At 41.4% G+C, this 25365-nt stretch overlaps 1 protein-coding gene across 6 annotated transcripts in view; it reads right to left on the reverse strand.

The window, feature by feature from the left end:
• LOC148025029 (Pseudouridine synthase family protein) overlaps positions 1-25365 on the reverse strand; it is a 144885-nt gene that overhangs the window by 63715 nt on the left and 55805 nt on the right. For all 6 annotated transcript variants that reach the window (XR_015693391.1, XR_015693390.1, XM_087694727.1 and 3 more), the window contains 6 exons: positions 23771-23816; positions 20911-21021; positions 20609-20756; positions 14478-14577; positions 11327-11387; positions 11101-11231 (listed from right to left, as the gene is read on the reverse strand). Coding sequence is in view for 4 of the 6 variants with exons in the window: in XM_087694727.1 (XP_087550853.1) it covers positions 11101-11231; positions 11327-11387; positions 14478-14577; positions 20609-20756; positions 20911-21021; positions 23771-23816 (597 nt within the window). In the remaining 2 variants the exon portion in view is untranslated. The remainder of the gene's footprint in view (positions 1-11100; positions 11232-11326; positions 11388-14477; positions 14578-20608; positions 20757-20910; positions 21022-23770; positions 23817-25365) is intronic.

A 25365-nucleotide genomic window follows, 5' to 3' on the forward strand; every position in this document is an offset into this window, starting at 1 on the left:
GCGAAGAGACAGAGAGTGTGAGAGAGAGCAATAGCAGAGAGTGCGCACATTTGTAGGTACAATGACGAGTGTGTACCTTTAGGTTTTTAGATAGATATATATGTGTAAGTACAAGTGCTAAGAGTGTGTTCACACTTGAGCACATTTAAAGGCACGAGAGCCTTTATTCCCAACAACCTCCCACCTAAAGACAATGTGTCTTAAGAGGAGAAAAGAATCAGCTAATTCTAGATACATACAAAGCTGAAATACATATATCTATCCAACTCCCATCATCTATCGGCAATGAGCAAACCGCTCTGCTGGAAGACTCTTCGTGAGAAGATCTGCAAGATTATCATCTGTATGCACTTTGACAAGCCCGATGCTCTTGTTGTTAAGTACATCTCTAATGCAGTGGTACTTCACCTATATGTGCTTTGTCTTTGCATGAAAGACAGGATTCCATGCTAACATAATAGCACTCTGACTATCACAATGGACAATAGGTAACTCTGTGATGCCAAGCTCTCCCACCAGACGTGAAAGCCATAAAGCCTCCTTGCATGCCTCAGTGGCAGCCACATACTCTGCCTCTGTAGTAGACAATGCAACACACTTTTGTAGCCTGGAGATCCAAGAGACTGCTCCTCCTGTGAAAGTAAACGCATATCTAGAAGTGGACTTTCCGCAATCCGCATGACCAGCATAGTCTGCATCCGTAAAGCCAACAACAAATAACTTATGCTTTCCAAAGCAGATGCACAACTCCTTTGTGCCTTTGAGGTATCTCATAATACCTTTCATTGCATCCCAATGCTTCTTGCCAAGGGTTGCCATGTATCTGCTAACCACTCCCACTGCAAAGGCAATGTCAGGACATGTAGCAACCATAGCATACATCAAACTGCCAACAACTAAAGCATATGGTATCTTGGCCATTTCAGCCTTCTCATCATCAAATGTAGGGCTTTCCTTTGCACTGAGTTTCACATATGAAGGCAATGGAATCCCAATCATTTTCCCCCCCTCCATATTGAAACGCTGCAAAACCTTGGAGATATACCCTTGCTTAGATAGATAGAGTAATACTTTCGACTTATCTCTGAATATTCGCATGCCAAGAATATGATTTGCATCACCAAGATTCTTCATGTCAAAGCTGCCATGAAGACTTTGCTTCAGTGAATCCAAGGCATGAGTATCCCTGCCAGCAATCAGCATGCCATCTATATACAAGACCAAGATAATCAGGTTGCCATCTATTGTCTTCTTGGTGTATAAGCAGTGATCCACTTGACTTCTATGGAAACCTTGAGACTACATGAATGTATCAAACTTATGATACCATTCTCTTGGTGCTTGTTTCAGCCCATACAAACTCCTTTTGAGTTTACATACCATCTTTTCTTTCCCTTTTTCCACAAACCCTTCAGGCTGCTGCATATATATGTCTTCATGCAGATCACCATGTAAAAATGCATTATTTACATCCATCTGTATGAGTTCCATATCTTCAACTGCAACCAAGCCCAAAATGATTCTCAATGTAATCATCTTGACTATAGGAGAGAAAATCTCATCATAGTTAATTTCTTGCTCCTACTTGTACCCCTTTGCAACAACCAATCTTGCTTTGTACTTTGGTGAGGAACCAAAAGTGACCTTCATCTTGTAAACCCATTTGCATGGAAGTTTTTTCTGCCCTTTAGGCAACTGCACCAAGTCCCAAGTGCCATTTTTCGCAAGATATTCCATTTCTGACAACATGGCTTTATACAATTTCTTGTTGCCCTGTCTGTCCATTACTTCCTTGAAGCAAGATGCTTCATCACAATCTGTTAACATGGCATAATCAGTCACATTGTTTGCACCAGGAACAAACCTGTCAAGTTGTCTAGTAGCCCTAGACGATCTCCTAACCCAATGATCATTGTTTACTGGCTGTTCCTGCAAATTTCCATTTTCAGCATGCTGTCCTGGCATGTCAGCCTACAAATCAGCATTAACAGCTTGCTGTCCTCGCTGTTCCTGCACATGTAGTGGCTCATTATCATAGGCAATAGCTGACTGATCATTTCCAGCATCAATTTCTACATTTAAAGGTTCATTTACAGGAGGTATTTACTGCCGTACAACGGGCACATTTTGTTGTCCAAAAGGTATTTCTTCCTGGAATACAACCCTACAGACCTTTTCATGGTCACGCACACTAGATACATGAAGTGGATACAAATTATCACTCTTGCAACCTCTGACAACCACTCTAGATCCCTTACAGATCTTCCATTTTCCATCACCAAAGGTGGTATGAAAACCATCATCATCTACCTGCCTTGTGCTGATCGAGCTCTTCTTGAGCTGAGATACATGCTGAAGTGTAAAGACAGAGCCATACTGAAACTGTAACTGCACACTGCCAATACCTACAATCTCACATGCATAGTTGTCCCCAAGATGGACAACACCATGTCGACCCCCTGTATATGCGGAAAACCACTCACGATAAGGGGTGACATGAAAAGAAGCACCTGAATCAAGAATCCAGGTATGCATGTCATCATCTATATCTGCAAGTAGAGCATGTGCACCAAAGTGTAAAGAGACAAAGAGTACATCACTCCCACTATCACTGTCATGAGTGACTACATTCACCTCTTCAATTTTGACACTGCTCTTCTTAGGCTAACTGTCTTTCTTCTCTTCCTTGCTATCATCTATCTTCTTACCCTTTCCTTTCTCTTTCTTCCATTTGTAGTAGTCACGTTTAAAGTGACCCTTCTTGCCACAATGATGGCATTCAACATCTTTGCCACGTCATTTACTGCGTCCCTTGCTATCATATTTGCCTTTCTATTGTGATCTGCCCCTAGTATGCAAAGCACTAGAAGACTTATTGGATGCATTGTTCTGCCGATTCATTTCTTCCATGAGTAGAGCACTCTCTACATCAGCATACAAAAGGATCACATTAGAATTGCTCATAGCAGTCCTGAATGTATCCCAACTCTCTGGTAGAGTGCAAAGCAAGAAAGTAGCCTTAAATTCCTCATCAATCATCAACTTCAAGGCAACCAGCTGGCTGAAAATGGATTTAAACTCACTCAAGTGAGTAAACAATGCTATAACCTCTTTCATATGCAAATCCATAAGCTTTTTCAGCCGATACACTTTGCTTGTAGTACTCTTTTGTGCATACAGTTCTTCCATTCTAGTCCATATAGCATATGCAAAATCCAAACCTTCAATATTAAACAACAAGACATCAAAAATCGATAGCTCAATGGTTGAGTGTGCAAGCTCATTTAACTCATCCCAATCGTCCTGTTCCATATTTGCAGGCTTTGCCCCTTGTGTTTTGATCGGCTTTGTCTGCTTCTTTTGCAACAGGATTTTGTAGCACTGTTTTTGCCAAACTGCAAAGTTATGTGCTCCTTCAAGCTTCTTTATGTGCATCAAATTACTGCTGTCATTGCTGCCAGCCATGATTTTCAGCCGAAATGTGACCAAAAAATCAGCAAATGCAGGCCCAAACTATCACCCAAGTGACCAAGGTACAAACAAGTACCAACCAGCAATAAATGACCACGTAGAAGCACAGATTTCAGATCTGTAATTAAATTTTCAGAAGCACCAAACCATGTGCTACAACATTCCACAACTGATTACAGCTGTTCCAAGGGCATATACATCACATTACATGAGAAATCCCAAAATTTTAGCTGCAATTTCTGTTGTACATGTACCCACGGGCATAAAATTTGACACACACGGTCAAAAGCCCCAAAATTTTGTGCTCAAAGCATCAACCACACGTCTACATTTTCTTTGTCATGCATAGAATAGGCCAATTTTGCCAAAATTTAGCAATTTCAGCAAAACCCCCAAATTTTACCAAGTGTTGATGTCCAAATTGCGTGGAATTCAACCCACATGTACATAAAATGACCAAATGCTACACAAATTTTGCCCAAACTGCAAAAGCCCCAAATTGCACGGGGTCCAAGGTGCATCAATGTCTAGAAATTGGGTAAATTTCAGCCCAATTTGTGCATGTACATGAAAAGTCCCAAATGTCGGGGACAAAATGTCACAAATTCCTATAATTTCTGAGACAGATATCACTGTTCCATCTTGCTCACACCAAATCTGAACAAATCCCCAAATTTTCCAAGTCCTGCGTGCACTAATTACAATGAAATTGAAAGAATTTCACTAAAAATGTGAAAGACAACAAAATTCCAGGGCGCATGTGCACCGACTTTGCAATTTATGAGTCACATTGTCCAATTCTGCGTTGCGATCCCCAAATTCGAGAAAAGCCCCAAATTTCTGGGCCTAAATCTGCACAAATTAGCACACTGTGCTTGCACGCGTGAACACCTGAAGGAGAGGAGATAAAAGCAAACTCAAAATTTGAAAAGAAAAAAAGAACGTGACGGGGGGTCCATTGACCCACGTTCGACCGTGCCGCCATGCACTGGACTTGTCCCACCAATAGCTGCCCCGTCACGTGTTGGACCGTCACGCGCCGACTGTTGCCCCCGTCGCCCGTTATGCGGTTGTCGACTATCCACTCGCCTGAGCCTTATCGCAAAGCTATCGCCTGTCATGCACTGCCGGTCTTGGACCTGTCGTCTGTCACGACCTGCCAATCTTGGACCTAGTGCTTGTACACGTCACCTCAACTGTCGACTGTTGTGCAAAAGCAAGCTTCTTCTCTTGTGCAGACCTGATTCGCACTTCTTGAGAAACGCGAACACCGTTACCAACACTCTAATACCAATTTGTAGTGACCGGGAGGCACGAAGATTGAGACAATGGGTGTTCCTTTGACGCAGAGAGACAGAGTGTGTGAGACAGAGCAATAGCAGAGAGTGACTACGTTTATAGGTACAATGACGAGTGTGTACCTTTAGGTTTTTAGATAGATATATATGAGTAAGTACAAGTGCTAAGGGAGGGTGTATTCACACCCGATAACATTTAAAGGCACAAGGGCCTTTATTCCCAACAAGAGATGCAGGCTTGGTCATCATAGTTATCTATGTGGATGACTTGATTATTATAATTTATAGATGATAGTAATAGTGAAATTACTAAAGTTGATATTTTAAAGAAGAGGTTTCAGACGAAGGATTTGGGTGAGCTAAGATACTTTCTTGGTATTGAGGTGATCAAATGTGATGATGATATATGGCTATTCAAAACATAGTATGGCTTAGATATGTTGTCCAAATATGATATAACAGCAGGTAAGCCTCTTTCAGTACCATTGGAGTAAAATGTGAAGTTAAGTGTTGATGTTGGGGATGAGATAGAAGACTAGAGCTATGTTATTGGCCTTGTTAGTCAATTTATACAAATGCCTAAAAAGCCTCATTTGGATGCAATTAGACATATATTGAGGTATGTAAAGTCCACTTTGCATTATGGGCTTTTTTATGAGGTAGGTAACGATATACATGTATTTGGATACACAAATGCAGATTAGGCTGGTAGCATATATGATAGAAGATCTACAAACAAATTCATGTTTGCCCTTGGTGGTACAGCAATTACATGGAGTAGCAAAAAGCAACCTACAGTTGCTTTATCGAGTACAAAGGCCGAGTACAAAGATGCTACTATGGCAACATGTGAGGTGGTATGGTTGCAAAAGTTATTGGGTGATTTGGATGTGCAAGAAAATAGTCCAGTTGTCATTCACTGTGACAACATGAGTAGCATACAATTAGCTAGAAACCTAGTGTTCCAGGCTAGGACAAAACACACTGAGGTACATTGCCACTTTGTGAAAGAGAAGATACTTACAAGTGAGATCAACTTGCTATATGTCAGCACATAGGATCGGATAGCTAACATTTTCAAAAAGACCTTGGGTGCGGAGAGGCTTCCAAAATTTCAAAGCTTACTTGGAGTTGCATGGATATAGTTGAGCTCGAGGGGGAGTATTGAGATAGCAAGTTCAACACATGCGGACATTGATTATGGACCACCAGGTTAGATGGATCCGCACGTCTACACTTAGCATGTCGGTGGTCATTATGACTCTTACATGGCCACTGAATTATCATTTATTATATTTGGTTTGTTGCACGTAACTATAGTTGGCATAGTTCTAGCACTAGTCGATTAGTATAGTTTGTTATACATTGTTTGACTTAGTAAGCCACTTTCCTTTATGTTGTATCTTATCTATACTTTGTGTATATTGTATTGTGTGTGAAAGAGTACATTGTATTTGTCAGAAGTAATGCAACAATGGAAGCATAAACAACATGCTGAAATAAACTGCTCAAACACAAGACGAGAATGAATAAATGAGTGAGCACAAATACAGATGAGAACTCAGATGTATGCTCGGAAAATGGAATCCATATCGAACACTAGATAGCAGCATACAACAGTGAATCACTGGCTGTGTGGGCACCCTGGCACCGGCTCCTCTCTCCCCTGAAAAATCCACAAGTGATGATTGAAGTACACAAAGCGGAGGAGCCCAACAATATATAGGCATAAAATGGGGGGAGCAATAAATGAAGTCGGCCAGCATTTAATTCTGGTCAGTCAGCATTAAATGCTCCCCAACCCTAAAAAGGGCACCAGAAAATGCCAGAAAAATACTACATGATATGCCACAACCTCTGCAGCATAGACTCGCACCTAAGGTGACTAATTTGCTAACACCCTCTCTCAAATCAGGGGTGATCTGATACAATACAATAGTACAATGATGGGGAATCATAAAATATACAACATAGAACCACCAGAAGAACCATGGATATCCAAGTAGGGAGTGGCCAACCCACCACCAAGATGCCTCAAGAGTATCTCACATCGATGTCGATCATAACAACACCACCTGAAAATAGAAAAGAATCATAGCAGCTCTCTGTGTTATGTCACCTATGTCACTCAGGACATACAAGACCAATGTGCCAAATATGTCTCTAAACATGCGACCATGAAATCCCCGCCTTCGGCCAAAACTGCCAAAGTATCCCCTCATGTGAGCTCCAGACGAAAGCCTCCCGCTCTATCAAGTAACCGACCCATCATGAACCTGGATGTCAATCCCAACTCCAGGATTTGTCCCTCCCAGACTTCAGTCAATGCATCAAGGATGTCCCTCTCTGATCCTATACATCTATATAGACATATAGATGAGGCACAGTTGCCCCATCTCACCACCCTCTCATAGCATTGGAGAGTCATGAGGGACATCCTCATCACCACCACTAGAAAGTAGCTAAGGAAGGGGCCACCAAGCCCTTCCCACGATCCGAAGAAGAGGATCCCTTCCGTGCCTTGGACTTCGCCTTGGCCGAAGGATCGGAATCGAAATCTGAGGCAAAGGATGACTCGTCGGAGAAGTCCACATTCCACTTCGTCTTCTGCTCCTGTTTCTTCTTGGAAGCCACTAACTCTTTGCAGTCCTTCCTTAAATGACCCTTCTTGCCACAGTGGTAACAATGGGCCTGTGACTTCTTCATCTTCGAACCCCTCTTTGAAGCTACAAGAGCCTCACCCGAACCTCCATAATGTGACGGAAGCCTCCCCTGTAGTCGCAAAGTAGCCTCATGCTCAAGTAGCATGGAGGACATGTGAAGAAAACTAACAGGAGTTGTAGATGTCTACGCCCATAAAGCATTCACCACTCCATCAAACTCCCAAGGAAGCTTGTAGAGTACCGTACCAACAAGCTGTACCTCTGATAGGGCAGACTGCATAGTGCAAAGCTCATCCTGGAGTTAGGTAACACGAAGTAGGAAGGATTAAATCGTATCTTGGGATTCAAACTTTAGTTGTTGAAGCTGACCATAGAGAGTAACGGCCCTCATGGTGAAAGGAGCCTCATACATCAACTGTAACTTCGACCATACGTCTAAAGCTGTCGTACAGGAGGTAACCGCCGGTAGGACTTCTTTGAAAATACACCGAAGTAAGGCCGAATAAGCATGGGCATCATCCGAATCCCATGTAAGCACTGCCTCCCCATGGTTATCAAAATCAGATGGAACAGGAGAAGGTTGTCAAGGACGTGCCATAGCTCTGCAACCCACGTACCATAACCGCTTCTGAATAAACCAAGCCTTCATCACCGCACTCCACGTGTAATAATCACATCCATGAAGCTTGTCATCAGTGAATGTGCATGGAGGAGCCATCTGGAGAGGATTTAGAAAAGAAGTAGAGAAAAGAAGAAATTGGGAGAGGGAACACGGCCAAACCACGAGAACAGACTGCAAAAAGCAAGAGTTCACATGCAGTATAGCCCAAAATCTGATCAAAATAAGACAAAAACTGCAGTAAAAAGCCAAGAAATCAATCAAACTGTCAAAAACAGCAAAAACGGCCTGATGATGTAAGCCCCGGCCAAGAGGAGATGCAAAAACACCAAAACGCAGGATGTACGGATGCAAAAACACCAAAACGCAGGGAAAACAGTCCTGAAATCAGCAAGAAAACACAACAGAAACAAAAATCTTGAAATCTGATACCATGTCAGAAGTGATGCAGCAATGGAAGCGTAAACAACATGCTGAAATAAACTGCTAAAACACAAGACAAGAGAAAGAATGAATGAGTGAACACAAATACAAATGAGAACTCAGATGTATGCTCGGGAAATGGAATCCATATCGAACACTAGACAACAGCATACAACAATGAATCACTGGCTGTGTAGGCACCCTGGCACCGGCTCCTCTCTACCCTGAAGAATCCACAAGTGATGACTAAAGTACACAAAGAGGAAGAGGAGCCCAGCAATATATAGGCATAAAATGGGGGGAGCAATAAATGCAGTTGGCCAGCATTTAATGCTGGTCGGCCAGCATTAAATGCTCCCCAACCCTAAAAAGGGCACCAGAATATGCCTAAAAAATACTACATGATATGCCACAGCCTCTGTAGCACAAACTCACACCTGAGCTAACTAATCTACTAACAATATTGTCTGTGAAAGAAGAAGGAAAAACCAACAAGAGAACATTTTGACCTCCATCTCTCTTCTCGTGTTCTTAAGTGAGCTTCCTCTTGTGTGTATGGTGTGTGTTTGGTGCAGCAGCCCAAGCAAGTCCACCCACCACGCAATTCGTGACACATAAGCATGCCTCACCTACTAGCTTCAGCTTCACAATCATAGCCTTGTTAGTTGTGCTTATTCCCGCCGCATTAAAATAATCTACAAGGGTTTTGATCCAAACTTGAGCATCAATCTCAACATTGGATCCTAATCCCGTGAATTCAGGTGGCTTGATTTGTTGGAGGGGGAGTGATGGGGTGGAGGTGGCTAGTCGACATGGCGGCATGGAGAAGTTTGTTAAAAGGTAAGCTTGTTAAAAGGTTTAAAGATTACCTTTTAGACTTTAATGGTTAAATTTTTATTAGTCCCCCCTCCCTTAAGCCCCTTTCACGCACAGGGAGGAACCAAGATATTACATCTTCCTTCTCTATCCATGTGCAATATGTCTAAAGGGCCATGAGTCGTGATAGATGTCTTGCTTCTTAAGCTGTACTTCCACTTTCTTGCATGTCTTAGAGTTTGTTCCCTCTTGCCTTACATGACATAAGCTGAGAGCAACTTTGCCACCCTGATGTCTTGCTTCTTAAGCCACACTTCAACTTTCTTGTAGGTCTTAAGAGTTTGTCCCTCTTTCCTTGCAAGACATAGGCCGAGAGCATCTCTGCCAACCTGATACTTCCAAATTTACCGTAAAATTGCAGAATGTTACTCCAATGTGCACATCTAAACGTTAGCTGACAGCACCTTGCTTCCCTGATATTGCCAAATTTACCATAGAATTGCATAAGGTTACTCCAATGTGCACATCTAAACACTAACCCCTCCGGAGGTTCTTGATTCCTAATTCTTGCCTACTTTTCAGGAACCAGTGTCAGTCCTCCACGGTTTGTGCAAGAAGATGACATGCTTACAGAGTCACATAAATGTCTGCTCATTCACGGTTATTTTTAACCTGTGCATTTGTCTGCAAAGCTTATGCATACAGCGGCTTGCTTATCATGAGCCTTAAGCATCGGATCATCTAATCCTGGACAAGGTGTCATGCTCCATTCACCCCAAAGAATTTGGCTGCATGTATTATTTCCAAGGAAAGATGAACTGCAAGTGAGCAATAGGAGTGGCTGTAAGGCCTTTGTTGGTATCTGAATAAACTAATCATGGGCTCCATTATCAGCTCATCACGGGAGAGTTGCAAACTGGCAATAAACACATCATAATCCACAATCTTCTCCACTGGTATAGTATGACTAGAGCTAGATATGCTTAGGGTAATCACATTATTAGGGCTAATGCAATGAGAAGTATTAGAGAGAACTTGCAAATGGGACTGCTCATATAGAGGCTAGAGGATATAGCAGGTGGAGACTGTGTAACAGAGGTGCCATTAGAGGGGGTGCAGAGTTAGCACCTTCCAGATGATGATCATGTTTGAATAGAACTGTTCTATGACATGTCATGATGCAATCATGATAATGCCGAAGGTTGCAAGAGAAAAAAATTCCAAGAGTTTGCTGCGAACCGTGAGAATGCACTTGTGGACTACAGATGTGCTGGCCTTCGATGAAAAATGTAATGAACTTTGGAAAATAAAGTCTGAAGGAAACCTGGTGGTTAAGCTACCACCATTGCGAGTCACACCAAGTACTTGGTTTTTCCACCATAGTCACCCCCATTGTTTGTGAATGCATTGATGAGATGCACAATCACATTGTTTATTTCAAAGAGCACACAATCAACATCAGGAAGTATGACTGAATTACCGCTTTTGACAGTTTTTGATGTATAGGTGGCTAGGAGAGAAAACTTATTGCAATTGTGCATTTTTAAACTACCAAAAGAATGGAATACTGCTGTCAAAATAGCAACCTAGACAGCTTGCTCTGACTTTTATCTCATCATTGTGTTTAGAAAAACTGGCTTAAGCTGCTTAGGTTGAGAGACATTTGCTGTGCTACAAAAAATATGGTGTCTGCCTTTCAAGCATCAAATAACGGTAGACAACATGAATTAATGAAAAGACCACAAATATCCTTTTAGAAACAGCCACAATTGAAAAAAAAATCACAGCATCTCAAATTATCAAAGCTTACCTGCATCCACAAGGAACAATATTGAATTCAAAAATCTCTCGCTTGAAGTTATGAACATTATCAGCATCCATTTTACAAAAATTCCGAAAGTCATGCTCCCCTAAAAATTTTGATGCTGCAATTCTCATAGCCTGATAAGCATTGTTATGTACTTCCCACTTTCAACCCTCAAGAAAGCACATGCCATGTACAAACATAATGGATATCACATCAATTGCAGACCCACCTGTATGTCGAGTTCGTCGTTGAAGAAAAAGTATCTATACTCTCTGAACATGCAGCTAAACCTGAAATGGTGAAGCCAAAAGATATATATGTATAAGACCCTTTCTCTCTCGCTCCCTCGCCCCCGAAGGTGGCTTCTAGAATTTTTCTTGGGTTTTTTAATTTGGGGGGTAGGCGCACACACACACACACACACACACACACAGAGGGGGGGAATTGGGCAACATAGTCCTCTTCCTGATTTTGAGGGCTCTAATCCTAGGCAAGATTGGAGTTTCACCCACCCTAATGATATTTTGCAGTTTTCAGCAAATGCGATGTACCATAAGATTATAGAGGATAAAATATGGGTTACTCAAATGTCACTGAAATTGCAGTGTGTTAGCAATTTCGGTGGTGATGCACACAAAGGACCTCGAATCAGGCAAAAACCCCAAATTTTCGAGTACTCAGGATTTGTGCAAATACACGGGACACATCGGCAAACTGCTGGGCAGACTTCGATCGTGACTTGGAGTACCCTTGGTGGCAGCTGAAGTGTCACAGGCTGGAGTTGAAGACGATGAAGAGCAGATAGAGCAGCCAGTGCTACTGGTGCAGCAGGCACAGCTGACAGTGTCTGTAGCACCATTGGCAGCACTGGCAGAAGTCACACCAAGGCAAGCAGGCAGCTGCAGCAGTCCTGCATAACCAGGTGGCAGTGGCAGACAGCTGTGGCAGCACAGCAGAAGCACAGGAGACAGCACAGGCCAGAGCAGCTCTGGCGGCACTGCTACAGGTAGCAGCAGTGGTGTTGCTGCCAGCGGACACAGGACAGCTAAGCACAGGGTGCTGCAGTGGTGGTGCAGGGCAAAGGAGCAGCAGTGCAGTGGGGATAGGGACGCCAGGTGGTGCTGCCGCAGCAGGTAGCACTGGTGGGGGCAGTGCAGGAATAAGTGGCAGAGCAGAAAGGAGTGGAGCTGGAATAGCTCCTCTTGCACAAACAACAGCAGCTCCTCCCTCCAAAACAACAGTTCCTCTTCCTTCAACTAACAAAGTTCAGGCAAGTGGCACCAACTGAGCAGTGGCAAGATGAAACCCACGTGTCTAGCTCTGATACCAACTATTGGAAATGGAGGGGGGGAGAGAGAGAGAGAGAGAGAGAGAGAGAGAGAGAGAGAGAATGAACACAAAACAGTGAGCTAGAGTGGGCAGTAGTCCCACACTCAAAAGATGCAAGTACTAGAATTCTAGAATGGAAGTACAATAGGTCTAAAGTAAGTAAGGCCTATCTGTAACTTGACCAGAGTTAAACATGCTCCAAAAGTAGTGACACAAATCAACCTAGTTGTGCTCACGCCACACACTAAAACATTGGGCACTACCTAAAATTGACAAATTCTAACATTGTTTTTACTGAAACAATTCTGAAAGGAGGATGAGGCAACTAGTTACTGCTTCCCAAACTTTTTTGCAACTTTCTTTGAGATTGTGACACTACATCTTTGAGAGACCTTGCAGGCAGGAGGATGTGCAGAGATGCAGACAAGCCCAATGAAGCCATCGCCGGAGAGCAGGGATGCAGATCTCTTTCCAAAATCCTAAGAGCAAGGAGCAGAAATAGGGAGCTTCTAACAAGTTATTGAGCCGGAAAGTGGCACCTCACAGGTGATATGACACATTCTCTCAAAATACTCGCTTCTGATCAACGTGCAAGGTCCAACTTTAAAATGTAACACACGAACACAAAGATAGAGACAGAAATGAAACGATAAATTCACATCTACGAATAGCCAAAATGACCAATGAGACCATGAGTTACAACCATTTGTGATGATACAACTGTCTGGAAGAAAGTAAGTGTAAAAGAAAATCAACTGAATAGGCTACGATATAGTGGTAAAACCCCAGCCGATACAATCCTGGTGTACAAGATCCTCAACAATCCATGAGGTATAAAGCCACTAATAGGGACATTGATAGGGGGACATCATGAAAGTACATATGAGAGGATATCATGGAGGTACGTGTGTCCTGGCTCTCGCCCAATTCAACTTAGCCAGGGGTTCAACACTCCATGCTTTCTTTACCAAAAGCAAGGGTTTTTCCTTTCCTAAGAGCATGACCAACTTTCCTTTAGATAGCGAAGGCCTACTTTCACATAACCCAAATGAAAAATAAACAAGAAAACCACCCACTTTCCCAAAATTCAACTCTTAGCTCAAGTAAACTAGAAGTAAGTATTCCTAAGCTCTTAAATGAATAGAAGAAATTTTTGTATCAAGATTCACCATGCCAACATATCATTATAAAAGCATATGCACTGGCAGGTGCTCCTAACAAAGCAAATCCCACTTATGAAAAGGAATTATTCATAAGAAATGAGACCACTATTCCAACAAAGCATTTGAAAGGTATACTTAATCGTATGGTCTCTTTGGTTTCTTTGGCCATAGGGTTGTCCTCAATGCAACGCAAGCGCCATAGGTCTGAATGTAGCTAGTCAAGGTCATGAGGCGTAGCCAAGTGCAATGTTGGAGGTATGATTATAGCCTAGGGTTTTTAAATTTATGAGAATGAGGGCCAACACTTCAACTCACTCAATTCAAAGTAGATAACAAGTAGATAATACAGATAGTTGACTAGAATGAACTCACAATCAAGTAGACTATAGCAGAAGCAAACAATATAGTGATAGTAGAAGGGGTTGGATAGACTCGAAGAGATAATGAATTATTGAAAATGAGTATTACAATGATAAGAGATATAAATCAAGTCTACTCACACTCCCTCACTCTCTTTCCCTCACATACAATCCCTCATCCAATGTATTGAGACTAGCTCAATATATATAGTAGTGAATGTGGCACATTGCTGTTATGAATTACCCTATTATTGGAAGGTAGATGTCATGTATGTTATGATGCCTACATTGCCCAACATAGAAAGCACAACTAAGTCTATTGTTGGATTATCTAAGAAGGAATTGGACTTGAGTAACTTCACCATAGGCCAAACTTCCAATCTTAGTGGATCCACCACATTATTGTTCAAAGATCCAGAAGAAATTCTTTTGCTTTGACTTACACAACTTTGATTATGTGATCGTGATTGAGCTTTTAAAGACTTACTACTAACGATTTTCTACTCTGCAAAAAAAAAAACATACATACCGAGCATGAAACTTCTTAGGAACATAGCACCAGCCAAGGACACGAATGTCAGGTGGCAATGCACGATTTAGAACACCTGGGTAGTCAATCTCTTTACAACCTACAAATGCCAAAAATAAATAATAGTCAGCCATCATAGCACTTACAAAGAACTTCACTTTTACAAAGTAGCCAACTCGAGATTTTTGAAGTGGCCTCAAAAATGGTAAGATTTTTGCTTTAGCCATAGAGATCAATGTTCATCTCAAATTACAAAATGTTAGAGCTTCACTTAAAGAAAAGAACACAATCAGCATAATTTGAGGAGACTAAAACAAGTCCTCAGGCAAGGCCTCAATCCCAAGTTGTTCCCCAACTCTTAATAGCATGGAAGCTTTTGACTTCCCTCGCTCTATATTCCAAGCCCTTGCAAGCCATGTCCCCAACCTTCCTTATCTCCCTCTATCCTTCAAGCATCATCATCTTCTACCCATTTCAATGATGCAAACTTTCCTTCCTGCAACCTTTATTATCTACCACCTAAGGTAGATTGAGTGATTTTATAAAAGCAAGTAATTGTCTTGGTCTACCTTGATGGTGGTTGGAAAATTTCCACATAGGATTCTTGTATGTAAAGGGAGTGGTCATTTCATAGGTTCACAAGTAGCCAAGGACTAAATCATGGCCAGCTTCATTGATGTTTATTTGGCTATTGGCCAACCTACTCCTTATAGGTCCTTCCACCTTTTGTTAGCATTGCCCGTAAGGTTGAGATGTTTTCTAGGCCAAAAGGGATATCACATGAAACTCATAGCTCACTTTGTAACCAAAGCAACACCTCTATAAAATCTCATAAGGAAGGATGCAAAGTTTGTATGAGCCTCTAACTATGAAGACACTTCCAATATCCTAATGCAATATCTAATTGAAGCACCCATCCTACAACCTCAAGATCGGGCAAAGGAGTTTCATGTGCATACCAATGCCTAACTAGAAGGATTAAATGCAATTCTCTGTCAAAAAGGACCTTTCAAAGCTAGACCATCCAACCTACTAGGCAAGCTAGAAAGTCATCGATAGGAAAAGGAACTATACAGTGATAGAACTGGAGTGCCTAGCAATAGTCTTTACATTGGAGAAGTTTTGGCATTGCCTTCTACCTACTAATTTCTAAATTCTATGTTACCATGCAACTTTATCCTTCTTGATGAACAAAGCAAATATGAAAGATCAAATGATGTGATGGTTACTCCTCTTCAAAGAGTTTTATTTTGAAGTAGTTACAAAGCTTGGTTACTCCCATGTGCTTACTTAGGGCAAGAGATGAAAATATAAATTGGGGTCTCATCACATGTGGTGCAAAAGATACAATGGCCATGCAAGATCTTGCGAGCATGCAACACATCCCCTATGGGAAAAACCCCGTGACAACTTTTTCTTCATAGGAATCTTGGACTTCCACAATTGAAGAAATCTATCTCGAGACTTCCCTTTGCTATCTTGAGCATGCCAATTTTTATTGGCTATCTTAGTGACCCATCTCTTATCCTCGACCATCTTGTGGCAAGGCAATTGAACAAGAATACACCGCCTGAGAGACAAACACCTCAAAGATACTAATGACAGTATGGAATTGTAATGGCTCATTATGGACACACCTAGGGAGGATGGAGGAGGTGATGGAGAATCATGAGCTGATTTTGATCACAAAGACACACTAAAGTCCCAAGAAAGGACTGCCTAGAGTATAGGGATATGTATGGGAGTTGACATACAGAAGTTGCACGAGACATTAGAGCAACACCCAAGGATCAGGAGGAGTGGCGATCTTGATCAAACACGAGCTATAGGATAGAGTCCACATCATGGCACGAGATCCTGATATGGATGAGAGTGGAGATCTCCTGTGGTAGGATGCTATATATTACCCTCTGCTACTTTTTTCCACAAGGGTTGAGATATGCTACCGAAGAGCCACAGTAGCAGGAGGGAGAGGGAGGAGAAGAGTCCCCTATTGAGCTAAAAATGCATTAGCTTGCCTTAAGCATCCCCAAAACATGCTTAATTAATGAAGAAAACTTCTTATGTTAAAAAGAAATGGAATCCTAGAGAGCTACTGTGTCCCACATGCAATACCCTAATTTGGGTGCCCTAAACTTTCTATAAATACGCATGCAACTCACCACTCTCCCTAAATCTCGTTTTTGCAAGTTTCACGAGCCATAACTCTACTGCCCACACCTCACTCGCGGAGGACATCGCAGTTAGAGCTTCCACCAGCAACCCGCTACCATCTGGGGCCTGATTCCAACCTTCTTCACATGTTTTCTGTTGTTGCTAGGTCCGAGGAGCTGTCGCCTACAATTGGGTGTTGTCACCTATAGTTGGATGTTGTCACCATCAGCTGACGGTTGTCATCGTCATCTTCTCTCTCCTCTAAATGCTGCGTTTTGGTTTTCTCGCTGTCGTCCCGACATTCTCTCACCACTATCTGCTGCATTTGCACCTAACAGCTGTTGTGCAAATTTTCTCTCTCCTCAGGTATCTGCGTTTTTAGTCTTTCTCTCTCCTGCACTACCATCTGCATCAAATCTAACCTTCCTTGGCTATGTTTGCTGCCTTTGCTGCAATTCGGTGGAGTACGACACACTCTACAGCTCATAACCTCTGCCTTGATCCCAAAGATACGAGAGTTCGAGATTCAATATTCACTACATAGTGTGTTTGTTGCATGAGCACTATCTATTCATTATTCATTCACTTTATTATTCATTGTGTTCACTTTCTCTGAGTTACCCTAACCCAAACTCTAATTGTGTTTTGAGTTTATCAGTCTGTGCTTTGTCGTACGATTGGTTTCATGATTTTTGCATTTAGAGCATTTCTTCACATGGTATCAAAGCTAGATACTCTTTGAAAAACTTTGGCCTTTGATCAGAAAGCTCATTCGCGAAAGCAAGAACAACAGAAGGGTCATATGATTTCAAATATGTTCACGACACCGCTCCAATCTCCATAGCCAAACATGGACTAAAACGATCAAGAGTGGGCCTCCCAGCTTGCTACTGCCCGATCTGACATGGGTGGAGAATCATCGAACTACCATGGAGTCCACAGACCATATCAACTTTTTTCCGTTGAGTATGATCTCATCCTTATGCATAGAGCTCAGCAAGAGGTTGAAGGTCAGCCTGAGTTTCTCCTTTACATTCAGTGCACAAAACTAATGATCTTGCAAGACATTCAAAATCTCCACTATGGACTGGCCATCCAGAAGTGGAACCTAGCTCGGATTACACATCACTTCCACAGTACTACTTTTCTCCAATGTCAGGTACAAACCTTACTATTTCAAATTCTATGCCAACTGATTTTGTATTTTCTGTTGGATCGAGAGATGCTCATCAAGAAGAGACTCTTCAAAACAAGCTTTGGTTTGTGGGTAATGAGAAAGACATGTATTTCTTCATGAACTCAAAACTAGGTAAGAAGCTAAAAGAAAAACTTGTGAGTATTCTTACCCTTCCTTTTCCTTCAAATGATTTTATTTCTCATGGTCAATATGGAGTAGGTGCATCTTCATCTAGTGCATTTAATGGACAAAAGGAACCTACAATGTTTCCTACAACACCATCTATCACAAATCCATTTGGGCTCCCACCCATCCTCCCTCAAACCACACCAGGGGGCCCTCCATTTAGGACTCCTTTCTCTTATTCAAGTAGTATCCCTTTGATGGGAGCTCATCCTCCCACACACACACTTTTGAGTTTTCCCTCTCCAGGGCATTCTTCAAGTGTGGATCGTTTGGTATCGCAGTTTGCCTATATGGCATTACCTAGTGGACCATCTGATCATTCTGTAGTGCCCCAGCCAATATTTGGACAAGGCTATCATATCCCGGTGCCTCCACCTACACCTACAGTATCATATGGACCTATATCTGTTTCGGTACCTCCGTAGCAATCGGTACTCATTGACCATCAGCAACCTATTTTTGTCTATCCACCTTTACCCCCTCCTACTTCTTATCCACCACCACCACCACCACCATCTTATCCCATCTATCCATCTTCCCAAACACCTCATGGTTCTAGTATCTCATCCACCAAGCATGCATTTAATAACAAGACTCGTCAAGGTTGCGTCAGTTTTCCCACTGACCTTGGTCTCGATCTCGCTTCGCCGGATGATGTCTATCATGTCTCCTAGCTTGGGGTAAACTTATTGTCCGTTCAACAGCTTTGCCAGTTGGGCCAAGCAATTTTCTTCACAACGACCATAGTCGAGGTCCTACACTCTTAGACTGGTTTAGTGATTGCTCACGGCACGGTACAACCTAATGGCCTTTACCACATGACACTTTCTTACCGATCCAACTGCTGATGATTCGGAGTTCCATCACTTCCAAGCTTTGGCCACTACACGGGAGCCTACAAACTCTAAGAGCCTTTAGCATTTTCGCTTAGGACATATTGGCTAAGATTCTCTTTATGAGCTATCGCATCAAGGGATGATTGAGGGCCTTTCACGCCTAAAACTATCTCAAGAGGTTTGTAAAGCATGTTGGCTAGGTAAGATGCATCATACACCCTTTCCTTAGCAGTCTATCACTCGTGCTGCAAAACCCCTTAGGCTCATTCGTGTAGATCTTTGCGGTCCCACATCCACTGCCACCTTACATGATACACTGTACTTCTTTTTTATAGTGGATGATTTCTCTAGATACATGTGGGTATACTTCCTCAAGCACAAGTCCAATGCTTTCACTTATTTCAGTGCTTTGGTGTTGCTGGTTTATAACAAGACCGCTCGTCGTGTGGATACTATAAGGAATGATTCTGGTGGCGAATTTACCTTCCATGAGTTCTCTAAGTTTCTACAGGAGTAAGGCGTTGCACACCAGCTCACCTCTACCAACTCCCCTACACAGAATGGAGTCGTAGAGCATAGGAACCAGACTGTCCTAAATATGGCACGCTCAATGTTGTTCGCAACACAGAGCTCCCTGAGCACCTTTGGGTCGAGGCTGTTAACACTTCAATGTACATCCTCAACCGATGCCCGACAACGGCGGTCTCTAAAAAGACTTCCTACAAGGCATTTTTTGGCTCTCGGCCTGTTATTTCTCACTTTGGACTTTTCGGTAGTCATGCTTATACGCACACTCCTAATGACAAGATAGGAAAGTTCACCCCTCGAGTTAATCTCTTAATTTTTGTGGGCTATTCTCTAGATCCCACTCTCCATTTACACAAGGATACCTCGAATTAGCTTTTTGATGCTCATACCTATCGTTTTGTTGTAGGAAAATTACTCTGGTTAATTCATACTAGGCCACATCTTGCATTCTAGTTAGTTTTGCTTAGTTAATATTTTAATACACCTAGAATGTCTCATTGGATAGCTGATTGATACCTCTCAATACACTTTTGTGCTCTCTCAAGCTTCTTCTTCTCCAGGTTATATATGTGCATTCCTACAACCCCAAATCCAACATTTCATTGCCATTGTGATCAGCTATTGGTGTCAAGAACCCACGAGGTATTTTCTTTGTTTCCTCTTCCCTAATGAGTTAAGCACTTGCTCAAGAGTGGCCTCTATTCTATAGTAGTAACATGACGAGGGCATGGGGTGCGGGGGGAAGTGCTTGAGAGTGGGCAAGAGCTACATTAGCAATGTTCCTATACATGGACAGGACAGCTCTCAAGCCAAATGAACAGAGGAACTCGATTGCATTGGGACTCTCCTCTGTGATCCTTGACCATTCTGTAATAAGAGTGATCCAAGAGCCTGGAATTACATGAACATAGATGCTCAACCACAACTTTCAGACACTAACAGAATGTTTCATATTTGGTCTTGAGAGTGATAACCGCCACATATTACTAGCACTTAAATGTTAATGCTAACTAAACAAGTTTCTAACTTAATTAAATGGAATCCTCCACTTTTGTCCTCATCAACAACTTAATTAAATGGAATCCTCCGCTTTTGTCCTCATCAATTATATATGTCAGCAGAAATTTCTTACAATACAGAAAAAGACCTTGTCAAAAAACTGCAAAAGGCATTATGCCTTCGTAAAAACAAAGGTGCATGTTATCTTCAAGGAGATACAATACAGGCTTCTAGTAAGGCCATAAATGTACCTGAATCTGCCGCAAAATATGATTCTTGTGAACGACTTTCCCTTGCAGCTACTACCCTATCCTCTTTTGCAGCTTCTGTGTTGCCTGGCACCACAGACTCTGATGGAGCTGGATCTTTTTGAGATGAACGTAAAACCAAGGCAACTATCTGCAGGAGTTACAAGCATCATAAGGTGCAACAATCTGCATGGATAACAAGCACCATAAAAGGCAACTATTACATGGATTATAAGTTGAGTCACCCCTCCAACTTATCTAGAAATTCTGAAACAATACCAATCAGTACATGCCACCATATAGACCTGGCCATTGGCTGATACACCTTTGTCTGTCCGTCCACAGCGTGAATAATTTGCCTCTGCACGCTGTCCTATCAGGAGTTTTGTTTTCTCTAAAGCTGCAAATAGTTCTGACTGAAAAGAGGGAAAAAAACGTTTAAAAGGCTTTAAAGTAACTGCATTGAATAGAATAGTCCAAAAATAAGCTTATGTCATGTTTACAATAAATGCTTATTTTCAGTTGTAAACAGCTCTTAAATATATACATTGTAGAAAGTTATTATGTGTGTACAGCAACCGTAAGTTTATTTGAATATTGTATGTGATGCAGACTTGTCCTCCCTATCTTTACTTTTGCTCATGGAAAATACATCTAGAAACAAGGAAAAAAAAAGAATGGAAACAAAAGGTGAGAAAAATAACATAGGAGCATCAGAGGCTGTATGAACCCATTCATAAGTTCATATCGCAGTTAAAGCATGAGAGTATGAACAGTATGCCCAGCTAAGCATGTCATTCACAACTAGAATAGATTCTCAGCAGGTATTCTCACAAGGTGTACAAAGCAATAAGATGGATGCTAGTGAACGAACATGGAAAACAGCCTCCAACCTTTGTCGAGCACCTACTAAAGCAAAGGAGTTTCACCAACCACATCCATTGAAGTCAAGAGCCGTACCAAGAAACCCCATCGCTCCTTGCGGAACTCTTCCCTTACGGGGGGAAATGTCGTGGGCACCACAAAATCTAATATCCTCTACAAACTTCTAAGATATTCTAGAAAGTTTTGGAGGATTCTAGAAATGTTTTGGAAGGCCATTGCAAGATTCTACAAGAGCACTTGCATCACCCTTGCTTATGTTCGCATATATCAGCAATTCTCTTCTCATCGATAATGTCTGCATGCTTAGTCATTACACACTTATATCAATGCTTATGTCATCTCATATCTAGAAGCTTCCACTTAACCTCCTTAACTCTAGTATAAATAGAGATCTTGGGCTACGAGCCCTTCAATCTTACTGACCCCAATTGTGAGGCTTTTTACGAGCTAAGTCCTCTACAGTTCTAGTTCAAGCCTTGTATTCCAATTATTATCTTGTCTTGTATTTGGTTTAGTGTTGTATCAAGATCTCGTATTGTATCGTAAATCTACCCTTGTTGTAAACATCATTGTATCAATCTCATATAAAGAAATATATTGTTGTACTTCATCTTCTTGCAATAAAGAGTAAAGCTCTTCTTCTTCTTCTTCAAATTATTATCTTGTAAGTTGCGAGGTGATAATCCTTATCCTTGCCAAGCTCTTGTCACCTTCATAACACCACTTAGTTATGTGGATGAGAGTTATCCTAATTATGTATGCAGGCTTTGTAATCCGGTGAATGGGCTGAAGCAAAGATCTAGGGCACGGAATGACAAGATTGTGGAATGCCTTTTCAACATTGGGTTTCATAGGGCACACACTGATCACTCACTTTATATAAGTGAGAGTGATGTAAGTATTGTGGTCACACACACTGTAAATGATTTGATCATTGTGGATGATAGTAAGATAGATATTGATCATGTGAGGGGTCTTCTTGAGGCCAAGTTTGAAATGAGGTGATAGTAAGATAGATATTGATCAAATGAAGGGTCTTCTCAAGGCTGAGTTTGAAATGAAGGGTTTGGAAAAGCAGTGCTATTTTCTTACCATTGAGATAATCAGCACTCCAAAGGGGATATGGTTATCACAGAGCTAGTATGCTCTGTAAGGCAATTTCTATACCTCTAGAAGTTAATGCTAATCTTAGTGCACATAAGGATGGCTTAATGAAGGATGTCACAATGCATAGAAAGGTTGTGTGCAACCTTATCTATTTGACGATATTAGGCCATAGACCTAGACTAGATGGTCGGTTTGAAGAGCCAGTTTATATAGCTTCACTAAAGCCACATTTAGATCGTATGTAGTGTACATGTGCTATGTAAGATCTACACTTGAGTCTTGATTATGCTTTGATTTATGCCTATTTGACTTGCATGGTTACATGGATGCAAATTGAGCCAGTAATATTTCAAACAGGTGATCAACCAGCAGTTTTATGTTTTCCTTTGGAAGTGTTGTTGTTACTTGCAACACAAGAAATAGTCTACATTTGCATTATTTAGTACTGGAGAGAGAGTACAAGGATGCTATAATTGTAGCACGTGGGGTAGCTTGGTTGCACATGCTACTTAGTGATTCGAGATTATAGGTGAACAAAAAGGTTATCTACTATGATAAGTTTAGTACCATTCAATTAGCCAAAAACCCACTATATCATGCACGGACCAAACACATATAGGTCCACTATCATTTCATTTGAAAACAAAATTTGGCAGGTGATATAGACTTGGTTATTGTCAATATGGAGAATTAAGCTACAACTATTTTCACTGAGGCCTTGGGAGCTAAGAAGCTCTATCGCTTTAAGACTATCCTTGGAGTTCATGATCTCATGCTAAGCTCAAGGGGGAGTGTTAACATATTATGCTCCACTACAACCACACGGTCTACTCTTGGTTATGGCACATTTTTATTGTCACCTCCTCTATCTTTAGTAGATTCGCACTTAATGATCATACATACATATGTTTTAGTACTTTTATATTGGTCCTTTATCTTGCTGTAAACTAAATCTTTTTGTTTGTGAAAGAAAATGGAATAAGAGAAAAAAGCACTTCATAGAGTGGCATATATATTTTCAACAAAGGGAGCCAAGCAATGTATGGTATATAGGGATGGCAAAGTGATCAACACAAAGGTGCACCTCATAAGGATGTGCAACCTATGATATCAAATTAGAGATAATAGAAACACCACTTTTACATAAATAAAACTTTTTCCTATAAAACATACCTCAACAGTTCTTTTTTTGCAAGCATCTGATACAAAGCCATGGAACCTGCAAGTTGATGCACTAGAATGGCTATCAAAATTTCCTACAAAACATAGAAAGGGCAAGAGAAACAATTCCTCGCTGTCTCTCTCCCACATTCTACCTTCCCTCCACCTCTCCTTTCCACTCTTTTTTCCTCTCTCCTCCTCACCACCCTACCCCCTTTCTGCAATCTTGCATTACCCTTTCCAGTCCCTTTGACCCCCTACTCCACCACCCCATCCCATCCTATCTAGATCATTAGAAAGACTACAAAAGAATCATGCATTACAGACAACTAAAACATAACTAACTATAAGTCACTATGTTGAGTGTTGAAATGACTTGTTTTTTGGCTGATTTTTGTTGTTTTTGAGAGCTAAATGGTTGATTTTATGAGATGATTGATTGGTTTAGAAGTGGTTTGAGAGTGTTTTAGATGATATTGATTGTGTTTTGGAAGATCATGATGTTTGTTAGTGGTTCTGTGATGCTCTGATAGGTTCTGATAGGTTTTGTATACCTTCTATTTTGTTCTGTTTTGCTCTGTTTTGTTCTGATTGTCTTCTGTAGGGAGGGATGGAGTATTCATTGATGAAGATTGAGATCTTGTGAAAGTTTATTGAATGGTTTGTGAGAGTTTGGAATGGTTTGAGAATGAGTTATGTGGTTTTGATGACCTTCTGTAACCTTCTGTAGGTCTTCTGTAGAGCTTCTGTTTTGTTCTGTTCTATACTGTAGTTGTTCTGGTACTGTTCTGTGACTGTTCTGTATGCTTTTGTATGTGTTGTGATGGATGAGAGTGTAGCTTGGGAAAGTTTTCTAGCCTTGGAAAGAGGTAAATACAAGTGCAAAAGAGCTGAAAGAAGTGAAAGAAGTAGCTGCTGAAGACTCAAGTGAAAACTGGAGTAAGTGACAGTAGTGAGCTATGAAAGGACACTGTAGTGGCTCTGGTGACTCTTCATATCAGACATACCTCTTGGGAGGGGTATCCACGACCTAAGAAAGATTATTGAGAGTGATTTTAGAGAGATTGTAGTGAGGATATGATGTATTATTGATGGAGTGAGAGAGAGAGTCAGAGATAGCCAATTTTACTGAAACAGAGTGATTGTATATGAGAGATTGAGAGAGAAGACTATGAAGATATTGAAGATGAATACTATGTGATGTATTCCATTCAAAGATGGTGTATTCCTTTGCTTTCTTTATTCTATTGATGGATTTTGTGAAGATGTTGAAGAATATGGTTGATTCTATCAAAACCGTGGGAGATCTACATGATGCTGCATGAAGATTTGTTGTGCCTAGTGTTCTTTTCTTCATTGTGATCATATGAAACATGATAAACAAGCTTGTTGATGTTACAAGATAGATTTTCTTGCAAGAGAATTCCCTTTTCCTTGGTGTTCCTCTCGGGGCTCCATGTTTTTGGTGCGCAGCCGGGGAAACTTGCCATCAACAAGCACCAGAAGAGGCTGAAAATGAAGGAAATGGCATTGTCAAGAAGAGAAGAATTCAACGGATGTTTGTAAAGTTCCTTCTTCCACTGAAGAGTTGGAATTTCTCATAATCA

Source organism: Lygodium microphyllum, chromosome 15 (genome assembly GCF_053477565.2).
Source record: "Lygodium microphyllum isolate KBCC chromosome 15, Lygodium_microphyllum_v1.1.10, whole genome shotgun sequence".
Taxonomy (NCBI): Eukaryota; Viridiplantae; Streptophyta; class Polypodiopsida; order Schizaeales; family Lygodiaceae; genus Lygodium; species Lygodium microphyllum.